Raw genomic sequence first — 14838 nt, 5'->3', positions numbered from 1 at the left:
ACCAGACAGCAGGACAAATGGGACAGTAGCCACTGGATACCTCCTCCATAAATCTAACCCTCTTTCAAAGCTTTATGTGCTTGTGACCATCACTGGTCTGTTCCACACAGCACAAACAAGGTGTCCTGAGGACCTTAAAAAAGGCATCTTGGGAATGAATTCTGGACAGATTTTTACCCAAGAGGTCGTCTAGACACCTTATTATTTTTACCCAAGAGGTCGTCTAGACACCGCATTATTCGGTCCTTGACCACCATATGTCCCGAATCGGTCTCTGCGTTCGGCAGAGGCCAATTTACTGGTGATCCCTGGCCCCTCCATGATACGGCTGGCCTCCACCCGGGCCAGAGCCTTTACAGCTCTGGCCCCAGCCTGGTGGAATGCTCTACCTCCAGCTGTCTGGGCCCTGCGGGACCTCGCTGAGTTCCACAGGGCCTGCAAGACTGAGCTGTTCCACCGGGCCTTTGGGGAGACTACCCGTTGATAGGGGGCCCCTCCCTCCCTCCCTCCCTTCTTGCTCTTCTTTATGAAGACCTAGAAACCCCCACTCTGGGGCTTCTGTGGGAATGATAGTAGGCGCCATCCGGAACTAAAGTATTAATGCTGCATTTTAATAGAGTAAGGTTTATTTTTATCAGAGCCATCCTTATTCATATTTACATTGTATTTTAATTGATTGTGCTCTTTATATTGTTCACCGCCCTGAGCCCTCCGGGGGAGGGCGGTCTATAAACCTAATAAATAAATAAATAAATAAATTATTTAAACTCAAGGCGTCTTTTCTTTTAAAAAAACTCTTCAAAGTGCACCTTTTTTTTCTTATGGCACCTGTAAGACATCCCATACCTGGGTGCGCAGAATTTTTCTCACCCAACCCTTTTGCTCTCTGGTCAGTTTCACTCTCTGCTTGCACCCAACATTTTGTGGGCTGCTGAAGGAATTCTCCCTGTCAACATTCACTGAGGTTGCCTCAGGACATTTGCAATGCAGGCTCCAATCCTGGGCATGTTTTCAGCCCCAAAAGTAAGAACATAAGAACATAAGAACTAGCCTGCTGGATCAGACCAGAGTCCATCTAGTCCAGCATTCTGCTACTCGCAGTGGCCCACCAGGTGCCTTTGGGAGCTCACATGCAGGAGGTGAAAGCAATGGCCTTCTGCTGCTGCTGCTGCTCCTGAGCACCTGGTCTGCTAAGGCATTTGCAACCTCAGATCAAGGAGGATCAAGATTGGTAGCCATAGATTGACTTCTTCTCCATAAATCTGTCCAAACCCTTTTTAAAGCTATCCAGGTTAGTGGCCATCACCACCTCCTGTGGCAGCATATTCCAAACACCAATCACACGTTGCGTGAAGAAGTGTTTCCTTTTATTAGTCCTAATTCTTCCCCCCAGCATTTTCAATGGATGCCCCCTGGTTCTAGTATTGTGAGAAAGAGAGAAAAATGTCTCTCTGTCAACATTTTCTACCCCATGCATAATTTTATAGACTTCCATCATATCCCCCCTCAGACGTCTCCTCTCCAAACTAAAGAGTCCCAAACGCTGCAGCCTCTCCTCATAAGGAAGGTGCTCCAATCCTTCAATCATCCTCATTGCCCTTCTCTGCACTTTTTCTATCTCTTCGATATCCTTTTTGAGATGTGGCGACCAGAACTGAATACAGTACTCCAAGTGCGGTCGCACCACTGCTTTATATAAGGGCATGACAATCCTTGCAGTTTTATTATCAACTCCTTTCCTAATTATCCCCATACAAGTACATACTTATACTCAGTTTTTCCTGCTGATTCTGGCACTATATAGTTTTTCTCTTAATTTTTTTTTCAGATGAGCTGTATTTGTAGTTAGGCATAAGTATCTCCTAATGATCACTTGGCTATCCACAGACAAAAGAGGTGTCCAAAATAAATCTGATATTGTCCATCCTTTTCCACAGAGAAAGTCCATAAGGAGCTAGATGATGCTTTTGGTTCCTCCCAAATAATTGGCTACCAAGATCGGAAAAAAATACCTTATACCTTTGCTCTGCTTCATGAGGTTATGCGTTACAAATGTATCGTATTATCTGGAAACCCTAGAATGTCTCTGCAGGATATCACCATTCTTGGTACTTTCATTCCTAAGGTAAAGAACGTTGTTATATTTGCAATTTTGTATTAAAAAAACAAACATTATCCAAGGTGCACTTTAAGCAATGTATTAACCCAAAATGGAGTCGTTAATATGTTGGACATGGACCTCGGAAACCAGGTTCAAATCCCTACTTCTGCCGTGAAAACTTATTGAGTACTTTCAGGCTGTCTGAAATGTTATGTTCATTTTGGTTAATGCTATGGTTTATAATATTATGTTTATTATTGCTTATAATGTTATAGCTATGATGCTATTTTATGATGTTTTATGATGATATGTTCACTGATGCTATATTATTGAGATTTCACTGTATGATATGTTTATTGATATTATTTTTTTATTTTTTTATATTTTTTTTGAGTTTTTTATACCGCCCTACCCCCGAAGGGCTCTGAGCGGTGAACAACAGATTAAAACAACATACAATTAAAACCATTTAAAACAGAACAATCAGCATATAAAAACAGCGTCCATAACAAAATCCTTATTAAAACCCTCTCAAAAAAGGGGGGGAGAGGGGTTCCCAAAGGTGGTAAGGGGACCTCAACACAGGAAACTAAAGTAGAGGGAGGGGGAAGGGGAGGGGGAAGGGAGAGGGGAGAGAAGGGAAAAGGGGGGCACGACACTCCAAAAGCCCGGTGGAACAACTCGGTCTTACAGGCCCTGCAGAATTCACCAAGATCCCGCAGGGCCCGGATAGCTGCAGGTAGAGTGTTCCACCAAGCAGGGGCCAGGGCCGTAAAATTGGCCATGCTGGTAGGGGCTGATGGGAATTGTAGTCCATAACATCTGGAGTGCCAAAGGTTCACCACCACTGCCCTAGGCATTTAAATTGCTTCATCTTCTCAAGTACAGTCCCATCACCCCCCCCCACCTCAGATTTATGTGCCAAGCTTTGGCAAAAACCATGATTTTAGTTTTTTGCACTATTTATGATTAAATGGTTTTTTAATACAATATCTGTGGAAAGCGTCACTATCAGGTCCTCTGAAGATGGCAGCCACAGATGCAGGCAAAACATCAGGAGAGAATGCTGCTAGAACACAGCCATACAGCCCGGAAACCACAAAGCACCCCAGTGATTCCGGCCATGAAAACCTTCGACAATACATCACTATAATGTTGAAGGCCCTTTCTTTTTCTAGATAAAATCACCGTATTGTCAGCAAAGAGTAGAGTGGGGTGGAGCATGCACCAAGTCTTAAACGATGCCCATCCTCTGAGTCTAGTGATGTTAGAAGATCCTAGAGAAACAGGTTGATTAAGTAAAGGGTTAAAGTGCAATCTTGTTTGACTCCTTTGGAATTTGGAATTTTGGTTGTTAAATTGCCATTTTGGGAATATTTAATCTCACAGGTATTGGCAGTATGTAATTTTATAAGTAAACATAACAACTTTTGATCAGTTCCTAAATTGTAAGTTTTTTTCTATAGGTCATGTTCAATAGAGACAAAAGCCATCTTAAGATCAAAAAAAAGGCCACAAATATTTTAGCCCCAGGCTGTTTTGTATACAGAGGCATACCAAGGGGAAATGGCGCCTGGAGACAAATTGTGTCCAGGCGCCTCCCCCCACCTGGGGCGGGGCTCCGCCCACCATACTGCTAACCCCCCTTTGCTCCCAGCTCCCAGGGAACCAGCAGTCCCTTCTGCCCTGCCCCTCCCTCCCCACTGGGGAGGCAAAAGAGACAGATGTCTATCAGGGGGTGTGGCTTAGGGGGTGTGGACATGCCTCCCCATGCATTCCCCCCAGCCTCTCTGGGGGGGCTTTACTCCTGGCTCACAGGGAGCCGGCAGCCAGCAGTCCCTTCTGCCATCCCCTTTGGGGAGGCAGAAAATACTGCCATATATCGGCCTCCAGCACTTGCTTTTATAGCACTGAGGCTGGGGACTGGGCTTGGGGAGGGCATGGCCATGCCCCCACATCACCCTGGGAGCATGGCCATGCCCCCCTAAGCCCTGTCCCTGGCTTCAGTGCTATAAAAGCAAGTGCCGGAGGCCAATAGACGGCAGTCTTTTCTGCCTCCCCTGAAGGGACTGCTGGCTTCTGGCTCCATGGAGCAGGGGGGCAGCAGGGGGGTACCTTTGACCCCACCCATGTCAATAATGGCAGGGGCAGGGTCAAGGGTGCAGAAGACAACAAGGCAGCAGGACTTCTTTGCTGCCTTGCTGTTTTCTTCCTGGTCACAGGTGGTGCTGATTTTGTGGGGGACCCACATGACCAGGTTAGTGGCACCCAGGGTAAGAGGGTACCTTTCGTCCCCGGGTAAATACACCACTGTTTGTATATTTCTCACTTTAAAAAGCTAGGACTCAGCAATGCTCCAAGTGATTGCTCCTTGCTGAAACCTGATCTACTCAGCCCAAGTATTTGTTTGCTAAAGCACTCTTCCCCCACATAGGGGTGCCAGTTTCCAAGTGTGGCCTAGGGATCCCCCAGAATCACAACACATGTCTAGACAACAGAAACCAGGATGCCTTGGAGGGGGAATCTATTACATTGTACACCACTGAGGTCCCCATCCTCCCTGGGCTCAACCCCCAAAATCTCTGGGATTTCTCCAACTATGATCTGGCAACCATGCTTCAATGACACAGCAGAAGCAACACTCATTAGTAACTTCTTGCATTGGGATGTTCTGGTTTCACAAATGGGCACAGGTTATACACCAAATTCAATTGGAAAGATCTGAAACAAAGTTAGATGTAATGTCTTTTTGGTTTGCAGCAGTCAAGAAGAATGTATTGTCAAAGCAATTTCCCAGGATTGCATAAAATAGCTCTGCTCCAATTTCACCCTCATTTCCAAATACACAATTTTTCCACATTTTTCAAACTGTATAGGTTTTTGGACAGTGTTGATGAGTCTATCGGTACAACTTCAGACTTAAGTAAGGAAATGCTTATTTATTCATTGAGTGATTAAAATGTGGAATTCACTACCACTGAATTGACAGCCACAAGGACAGATGACTTTAAAAGGAAGTTAGATAGATTTGTGGAGGACAGGTCCATCAGGGACTAATAGCCACAATGAGTAAGGGGATCACCACATACAAAAGCAGCAAATCTCTGAATAGCAAGTGCTAGGAGACAATATTAAGAAAGGGCCCTGTGGGCCCTCCAGGGCAACTAGCTGACCACGATGTAAGACAGGATCCTGGAATAGGTACACAACTGGTGTGACCAAACCGGGCTCTTTTTATGTTATTTTGGCATGCTGTTTTTTTAAGTGAATTCTAAATTTCAAGAAAATCCTTGGAACTCCAAGACAATCAGCATTAAGATAGCAAGAGACAAAAGCAAAACAGGTTGATGTGGTCACATTCTAAATCAGCTGATGTTTCCTTGCAGGGTTCCATTATTGTTCCAGATATACACTCAGTTTTATCTGATCCTAAGATTTGGGAGACCCCCGAAAAGTTCAACCCAAGTCATTTTTTGGACAAGGATGGAAAATTTGTGGATAGAGAAGAACTTCTGCTCTTTGGTGCAGGTAAATGCTAAAGTCTAAATTTAGTAATTTAAGCTGTGAATTTCGGGTACCTTCAAGGAGACCTTCTCACACTGGCTGCTGAATAAGGGGGTAAAATACTGGTGGTTATGTAGACCTGCTACTCACTTGCTGGCTTTGCTTTATTTGCTTTCGCAGGAGCCCGTTTATGTATAGGGAAGGACTTGGCGAAAATGGAACTGATCACCTTCTTCTCCAATCTGTTGAGAGCATTCACCTTCAAGCTGCCAGAAGGAGTGAAAGAAGTCAGCACGGAGCCTGTATTAGGCTTTACACTGACTCCCCAACCTTATAAGCTCTGTGCTATTCCCCGCAACAGTGAAACATGACCCCTGACAATAATTAGAGCAGCTTAATTCTTCATACCCATTTCTCTATCATTAATGCAAATGCCATCCAACAATCTGCTCTGATCTGCTCAATTCTCTGAACCAAAGTTTCTGTGCCTCATCAGTGTTTATGTGAGAACTATGCTATACATTACTTTTTTCATGTTCTCACGTGTTCCCCACAGCTACACAACAACTGCAGGGCACAGCTTCTGTTTTTTTTTAATGGAGAGCTCAAATGAGTTCAGAACAGCACCACATAGGATGGACTCCCCCCCCCCCAGCAGTTTCTTCTTGCAAAAACCATACTAGATTAATTTTGCTAATTTTGCTGCTCCTCTTGGAGTATCTGTGCATGTGGAACAGCAAAATAGATAAAGTAACTGCTCCTCTGGCATGGTGTTGTCATGGAAAAAAACTGCTTGGGGATAAAAGAGGGAGCCCACCCCTTGCCTCGGGTCCGGTTCCAAGGTCATTCCGACTCTTTTTTTAAAAAAAGAAACAGTTCCCCACAGTTGTTGTGTGGCTGTTGGAAAGGCAAGAGAAATATATAATTTGGCTCTGATACCATGTTAGAGAAAGAATTTGGGCAGATTTTATCAAAGAAGTGGTTGCTAAATCTTTCACTAGCACCTAAGAAATCCCAGTTTTCCTACTCTGCTGTGATTGTACAAGTGCTCTGTGTAGAGTTCTGTCGTTGCATGAAATTAGAAGTCTCCAGACCTTTCAAAGGTAAACTGTAGACTGCTTGTTGAATAAACTCTTGGGCAACATTTACGTTCTCAGTTCGTGGTGTATTATTAAAAAGTGGTGAAGTGGATAGCAAGAAAAAAAAGTAAGGATTATTCTGAAAAGAAAATTTACCTGCTATGGGGAATTAACCATCAAGTTTGTTGGTGAACAGTCTGTCATTATGATGTGTCACGCTGAGGAAGAAAACAGTCACATAGTTGATAAAATGGTTCACTTGCATGTTTTATCCACCATGCCACTGTTTCTTTTGCCAGTGTGAACTGAGACATACACATATATAAAAACCATGCTAGAGGGAATTTACTTTGCTTATTTTGCTGCTCCACTTGGAGTATCTGTGCATGTGGAATAGCAAAATAGACAAAATAACTGCTCCTCTGGCATGGTGTTGTCATGAAAAAACTGCTTGGGAATAAAAGCAGGATCCTCCCCTCGTGTTGAGTACTGTTCCAAAGTCATTTGGGCTCTCCTTCTTTAAAAAGAAGCAGTTCTCCACAGTTATTGTGTGGCTGTAGGGAAGACAAGAAAATATATATACCCTGTTTCCCCGATTATAAGACATCCCCTGAAAATAAGACGTAGTAGAGGTTTTGATGAAGTGTGAAATATAAGGCCTCCCCCAAAAATAAGACGTAGCAAAGTTTTTGTTTGAAAGCATGCCTGACAAACAGAACACAGAAAAATAAGACATCCCCTGAAAATAAGACATAGCACATCTTTGGGAGCAAAAATTAATATAAGACACTGTCTTTTGTTTTTATTATCATTGTATTCATAGTTTATAGATAGTTTGGTTCTGATATCATCGTTAGAGAAAGAATTTGGGCAGATTTAATCAAAGAAGTGGTTACTAAATCTGTCACTAGCACCTAAGATATCCCATATTTCCTACTTTACTGTGCATGTACAACTGTTCTGTGTAGACTTCTGGCATTGTATGAAACTAGAAATCTCCAGACCTCCAGAGTTAGCATGGTGTAGTAGTTAAGAGCAGCTGCACTCTAATCTGGAGAACTGAGATTGATTCCCTGCTCTGCCACTTGATCTGTGGAGGCTTATCTGGTAAACCAGATTTGCTTGTGCACATTCCTCCACCACAGAACTAAACATGTTGGACTTTTTTTGCTGTAGAATATTCCCACCCTCCAATCAGTTTGAAAGCAAATTGAATATGTGGATTTTACAAGTCTGTACCCAAATGCTAGACAACTGTATCCACTGGGCCACCCTATGATTATTTATGAGAATTTCAAGCCCCTCACAAACTATTTTGGCTTTGCTATAGTAAATGTGTATCCCCAAGGGGTCTTTTCTTCTCTATCTTGCCTTCTAAGATGGGAAGCTATAGTTTACACTCTGCAGGGTGTGCACACAGTGATGAAAAGAGAGCATTAGAAGGGATGTGGTGCACTTTTGAAGGTACTTTCTGTGAAGTGCTTATACTTTGTAATAGTAAACATAAAGTCACGTAAGCAATTTTCACCCTTGAACCCCCAATCTTTCCCCACAGCTGGCTATTCACAATCCCCACTCAAGGCCGTTGCAAAGATGTAATTCGGAATATGAAGACTAGTTTCCTGCATACATTCAAAATCATAAAAAATATTAAAGAGGTTGGTGTCTTTTCTCCGCTCTGCCGCTTGAGCTACAAAGGCTTCTCTGGGGAATTCAGATTAGCCTGTGCACATCCACACATGCCAGCTGGGTGACCTTGGACTAGTCACAGATTTTCTGAGTTCTCTCAGTCCCACCCACCTCACAGGGCGTTTGTTGTGAGGGGGGAAGGGCAAGGATATATATACACATACAGAAGGCTTTATTGGCATAATCGGAAAGCAAAATGAATACAATGATAATAAAAACAAAAGGCCCCAAAAGGACCATAACAGATACATACTATTGGATTCTCTCAGCTATCTCCATAATAAAATTGGTGACCTCTTCACAAGGACTAGGGTCTGAGTTATTCAGCAATAAGGATAACCTAATCAGATCTGGCAGCCCAGATTGGAAAAGAGAATATAAATTGATATATTTAGCTCTGATTTTAACAAATCTGGTGCAGTGCAAAAGTTGGTGGGCCAGGGCTTCAACCACATTGGATTTGCAGCTGCATAACCTTGCAGATTTTTCTAGGTTAGTAAACCTACCCTTTAATAGGGCAGAGGGCATAACATTGAATTGTGCAATGGTAAGAGCTCTCCTAGAAGGGCAAAAAGATAGTAAGCCTCTTTGTGTCTCCTACAGGAGAGAAAGGGAGGTTATAAATCCAAACTCCTGCTGCTGCTGCTGCTGCTGCTGCTGCTCTTCTTCTTCTTCTTCTTCTTCTTCTTCTTCTTCTTCTTCTTCTTCTTCTTCTTCTTCTTCTTCTTCTTCTTCTTCTTCTTCTTCTTCTTCTTTTCAACAGGCTGGAGATAACACAATCTGTGTGATTCCTCATTTCTCCCAAGCCTTTCCCCACATTGCATACAAAACTTCGGCCCCTTCCACACATGCAAAATAATGTGTTTTCACGTTTCAGCCTGCAGGGGTTAGGGTTAGGGCTGCTGGTGTGAGTTTCCTGAAAAGAACCAGCCAAATCTGCTAAAGTTTGTGTGGGAAAGGAAAATGCTGTAAGCACCCAAATGAAGGTGAAACTGATGCCCACAGCATTTTTCCCACCCAAGCAAACTTTAGCAAAGTTGGCTGGTTCCTTTCAGGAGACTCACACCAGCAGCCATGAGCAAGATCGCCACCAGAGTGCCTCCCATTGAAACTTCTACCACAGAGCCAGCTGGGCATAACAGAAAACCCCATTGAAGTCTATGGTGGGAAAAGTAATTTTTCCCACCATAGAACTTGCTGAAGAGCCTGGCAGATTCTGAGGAATTTCTGAGTATGTAAGCACTGGCTGCACATTTTTGAAGATAGAGGCGCCAGACTTTCAAGGTGGCTCCAAGAGGCCTCCTGGTAATAGCATCCAAGCTTGGTGAACTTTGCTTCTGGGGGTGGGGGGCATGAGCAGTGGGAGTTCTGAGAGAACTCAGCCAGCAGGCTTTATGTGTGGAGCAGTAAAACAAAATAAGCCTTTTGGGGGCCCATAAAATTGAACAGCCAGAAGGAAAGTTCACCAAACCTGGATGCTATTACCAGGAGGGCCTCCTGGAGCCACCTTGAAAGTCTGGTGCCTCTATCTTCAAAAATGTGCAGCCTGATTACACCCTCAGAAATTCCCCATTGACTACAATGGAGCCAAGGCACTGCAAAACAAAGGATCTTGGGCAAATTTTGGGGGTGCCTGTCAGGGGTGCATTTGTACAGCTAGTGACACCAAAATTTCAGGGTATCATCCAGTAGTGATTCTGATGATACCACCCAAGTTTGGTAAACCTAGGTTCAGGGGGGTCAAAGTTATGGACCCTCAAAGTGGTATCCCCATCTCCTGTTAGCTCCCATTGAAAACAATGGGGATGGGGCACCCCCTTTGGGGGTCCATAAATTTGGACCCCCTGAACCAAATAGTACCAATCTTAGGTGGCATCAACAGGACAGTCTCCAGGTGATATCCTGAAATTATGGTGTTGCTAGCTTTACAAATGCACCCCCTGCAGGCAAAATCACAAAAAATCAACAAATACCAAAAAAAGACCAAATACCTTGCATTTGGATTCATTCATATTTGGGCAGGACATATTTGGACAATTTTTGTCTGAATATGCCTGAATTCACCCAGATTCTGACCAAATCTGATATTTGTTTCATCTGAATCTCCAACCCTACTTTGAATCCATGACTCCGTGTCATGGTCTGAGGCAGCAGAAAACAAGCTTTCTCCCTCTTTGACATGACATCCCTTCAAATATTTAAACATAGCTATCATGTCCCCGCTTAACCTATGCGTCTCCAGACTAAACATCCCCAGCTCCCTAAGTCTGTCGTCGTAGGGCATGGCCTTCAGACCTTTTACCATTTTGGTTGCCCTCCTCTGGACATGTTCCACCTAGTCAATATTCTTCTCAAATTGCAGTGTCAAAGAACTGAACACAGAACTCTAGGTGAGGTCTGACCAATTCAGAGTAGAGTGGTACAATTACTTCCCTCAATCTAGACACTACTCTTATTGATGCATCCCAGAATTGCATTGGCTTTCTTGGCTGCCCTGTAACACTGCTGACTCATGTTCAGTTTGTGGTCTACTAAGATCCCTTTCATATGTACTGCTGTCAAGCCAGGTGTCACCCATGCTGTATCTGTGCATTTCATTTTTTTCTGCCTAAGTGTAGAATCTTACATTTATATTCATTGAAATTCATTTTGTAAGTTTGGGCTCAGCTCTCTAATCTAACTAGATCATTTTGAAATCTGCCCATCATCCAGGGTATTAGCTACCCCTCCTAATTTGGTAATATCTGCAAATTTGATTAACATGTCCTCTATTTCATTATCCAAGTGCCCTCCGAACAGTCACCTGGAAGAGACTAGCAAGAGACTCCCATCAACGAAGACCCTCTCCACCTACCTCAATGGCTGCCTAGCGGGTGAGTTTGGCCAAGACAGGGGAGACTTTGCTTCACTCTGAACCCATGCCAGGAATGCCACATACTGTCTCAACAAGAAGATTGGCTGCCAGGGGACCTGGGACCAGAACTCGAACACTCCCGCAGTGGCCCTCCATCCCAGCAACCCCCCTGAACTAACCATTGCCAAAAAGGCCAGAGGAAATCCCTGGAGCGGCTTCTGAAGGACACAACCAGAGAGAAGTACGCTGCGGACCTGCAACACAAACCAGACCAAGGCAAGGTGTTCGAGGTCACCTCGCAGTGGGATGCCAGCAACCACTTCCTGCCCCGGGGAGACGACTCCCACTTTTGCTGACTCAATGAAAGACAGGAATCTTCTTTTGTTTAAAAACTGTTTCAGATTCCAATCAGTCTCAATGGGAGACAGGACCTAGGTTCCAATCAGTCTCCATGGAAGAAAGAAATCTTTCTTTTGTTTCTGTACTGATTCAGTTTCCAAACAGTCTCAATCGGAGACAGGAAACCCTTCAGTTTCCAATCAGTCTCAGTGGGAGACAGGAAACCCTTCAGTTTCCAATCAGTCTCAATGGGAGACAGGAAACCCGTGAACTCAGAGAGAGAGGTTCCCTTTTTTATCTCAATGAAAGGCAGGGTCTCTCATTTGCCTTAAGACAAGATACCAAGTTTAGATCATAAACAATATTATGGTCAAAGCAAAAAATCAAAACCAATTTAAAATTAAAGAATTAATTTATTCAGATCAAAACGGGTTCGATCAGCACCAAGAAAAAAATCACACTGAATGGCAAATATCAGAGCTTTTTAAAGCATTTTTCAGGATGCAAGCCAAGAATAAAATGTGTTCAAAGCACTGAGACTATTGAAGCAGGTGGAGAATAAACTGAAATTGAAATTCTCAAGAAAAAACCAGCAGAGAAGGTGCTTAAATTTGGCTCTCTATTTTAGTCATTTTAATTTATTTTAAACATTTTTACTCCATCTTTCCATCCGGTCAGGCTTCTCCAGGATCTATCTGACTTTGTCTGTCTAATAGTTCCCCCTTATCTTTCATAAGGGCTATAATTTTGCTATGGTGGTGACTGTGAAAATTAACTTTCACAACCCTCTATGGAATTATTTTCATCATATCTGTAACAAAATTTTGGGGTGTTTCAGTTGGGGGACTTTTTCTTCCAGATTCATAAGCCTCACCACAAATACCAAAAAAAAAATCAGGCAGACCTGAATTTTTCGGGTATATCCTAATATTTGGGTATATCCGAATATGTTATTTGTCTTATTTGGGCATACAGATAATTTTATGCCCAACTAAAATTATGCGTGAAAAAATCTGAATCCAAATTTTACCAAATTTTCTCCGGTATTGACCAAGCCTAGCAACAAGCCTCATGTTGACCTTATTCTAAAAGCAGCCACCCTTTCACTGTGCGAAACCAACTTTAGTACTGGTGAGTCACTATGGTTTACGGCTCATAAGTGAACTCACCTTCAATTCTCATTCACAGTCCTTCTATAGCAGTGGTGGCGAACCTATGGCACGGGTGCCAGAGGTGGCACTCAGAGCCCTCTCTGTGGGCACACGCACACATAGTTTGTCATGTGGGGGAGCTTGCTTCTGAGTAAACCCTCCTAGGGTCGTGATTCACCCGTTCGAAGTGTTGCACGGTTGCTTCAAAGCAAAGACACTGACTATCACCAAGCTTACTCCCGAGTAACGCGTGCCTCGGAGCCAACCATTTTTCCTAAACTAAAACCTCAGTATTCAGGTTAAATTGCCATGTTGGCACTTTGCGATAAATAAGTGGGTTTTGGGTTGCAGTTTGGGCACTCGGTCTCGAAAAGGTTCGCCATCACTGTTCTATAGTCTATCTCAGAAAAAGATAATCGTAGGGTTGTACATTCCTCCACCACAGAACTGAACATACCGGACCTTTTTTGCTGCAGAACACACCACCTGGGTCCCAGTGCCTACCTAGTGCTGCTCACTCCCCCCCCTTTCCCCAGTTAAAAAATTCATAAGTAAAAATAAATTTTGGCATTCAGTTTAATATGTTCAGTTTAATATGTTCAGTTTAATATGCACAAAATAATAGTTTCATCAAAGGCTGTGAGTAAAAATCAATGATAATTCTCAAATTAATTCAGGGCTATATTTTAATGTGGAAGCCAACAATTTTCTCAACTGCTGCTGTACTAATATTGTTTTCAGAGACAGAGTATATGTCTCAGTTCACACTGGCAAAGGAAAAGCCGTTTCCGCATGGCCACGCTGCTGGGGTGCATCAGCATAAACGACGCCAACGCACACACCCCCGGGACTGTTTGCATGGACGGTCCCGGTACAGGTGGGGAAGACAGTGCAGCCTGCTCAGAGGCTGCGCCGTCCCCTGAATGCCTTACCATCCCCTCCGGCCTTCTGGCATGTCACACAGGCCAGGGGACATGCCCCCCTGCCCTGCACGACAGCTCTGGAGTCACAGGGCAGGGGGTGTATCCCCTGGCCTGTGCGACGTGCCGGAAGGCCAGAGGGGATGGTAAGGCATTTGGTAAAGGGGGGAAATGGCACCTTCCAGCTGCTGCCGTTCGCACAGCAGCAGTTGGAAGATGCTGCTTCTGAAAAACCTTGCTCAGGGAGCAAAGTTCAAAAGCAGTGTCTTTGTGTCGCTGGGGGGGAGCGAACAGCTCCCTAGGGATGGAGTTTTTGCCATCCCTAGGACACTGTTTATGGCCCATGCAGAAAGGGCCAAAGAGTGGCATGGTGGATAAAACATGTGAGTGGCACCATTTTATCAACTGTGTGTCTGTTTTCTTCCTCAGTGTGACACGTCATAATGACAGACTGTTCTCCAACAAACTCCATGGTTAATTCCAATCAGAAATTTCCCTTTCAGAATAATCCTTACTTTTTTTTTGCTATCCACTTCCTGCTTTTACCCCCAAGCAGTTTTTTCAAGACAACGCCATGCCAGAGGAGGAGTTATTTTGTCTATTTTGCTGTTCCACATGCACAGACAGTCCGAGTGGAGCAGCAAAATTAGCAAAATAAATCCCCTCTAGCATGGTTTTTGCACAATGAAACTACTGGGGGGGGAGGCAGAAATCCTTCCTATGTGGTGCTGTTCTGAACTCATTTGAGCTCTCCATTTTTTAAAAAAACAGAAGCAGTGCCCTACAGCTGTTGTATGGTTGTGGGGAACATGTAAAAAAATAAAAAAAGTTATGTATAGCTTAGTTCTGACATAAACACTGATGGGGCATAGAAGAAGAAGAAGAAGAAGAAGAAGAAGAAGAAGAAGAAGAAGAAGAAGAAGAAGAAGAAGAAGAAGAAGAAGAAGAAGAAGAAGAAGAAGAAGAAGAAGAAGAAGAAGAAGAAGAAGAAGAAGAAGAAGAAGAAGAAGAAGAAGAAGAAGAAGAAGAAGAAGAGTTGGATTTATATTCCCCTTTCTCTCCTATTGGAGACTCAAAGGGGCTTACAAACTTCTTACCCTTCCCCCCTCACAACAAGCACCCTGTGAGGTAGGTGGGGCTGAGAGAGCTCCGAAGAACTGTGACTAGCCCAAGATCACCCAGCCGGCATGAGTTGGAGGGT

At 43.7% G+C, this 14838-nt stretch overlaps 1 protein-coding gene across 1 annotated transcript in view; it reads left to right on the top strand.

Moving 5' to 3' along the window:
- Positions 1-5976, top strand: part of LOC125437765 (cytochrome P450 2C3-like) — a 158989-nt gene extending 153013 nt beyond the window's left edge. The window contains exons 7-9 of the mRNA XM_048505712.1: positions 1938-2125; positions 5488-5629; positions 5786-5976. Of these exons, the coding sequence (XP_048361669.1) occupies positions 1938-2125; positions 5488-5629; positions 5786-5976 (521 nt within the window). The remainder of the gene's footprint in view (positions 1-1937; positions 2126-5487; positions 5630-5785) is intronic.
- Positions 5977-14838: the final 8862 nt, after the last annotated feature.

The sequence above is a fragment of the Sphaerodactylus townsendi genome, linkage group LG08 (assembly GCF_021028975.2).
Source record: "Sphaerodactylus townsendi isolate TG3544 linkage group LG08, MPM_Stown_v2.3, whole genome shotgun sequence".
Taxonomy (NCBI): Eukaryota; Metazoa; Chordata; class Lepidosauria; order Squamata; family Sphaerodactylidae; genus Sphaerodactylus; species Sphaerodactylus townsendi.
This window is presented reverse-complemented; position numbering and strand designations above follow the sequence as displayed.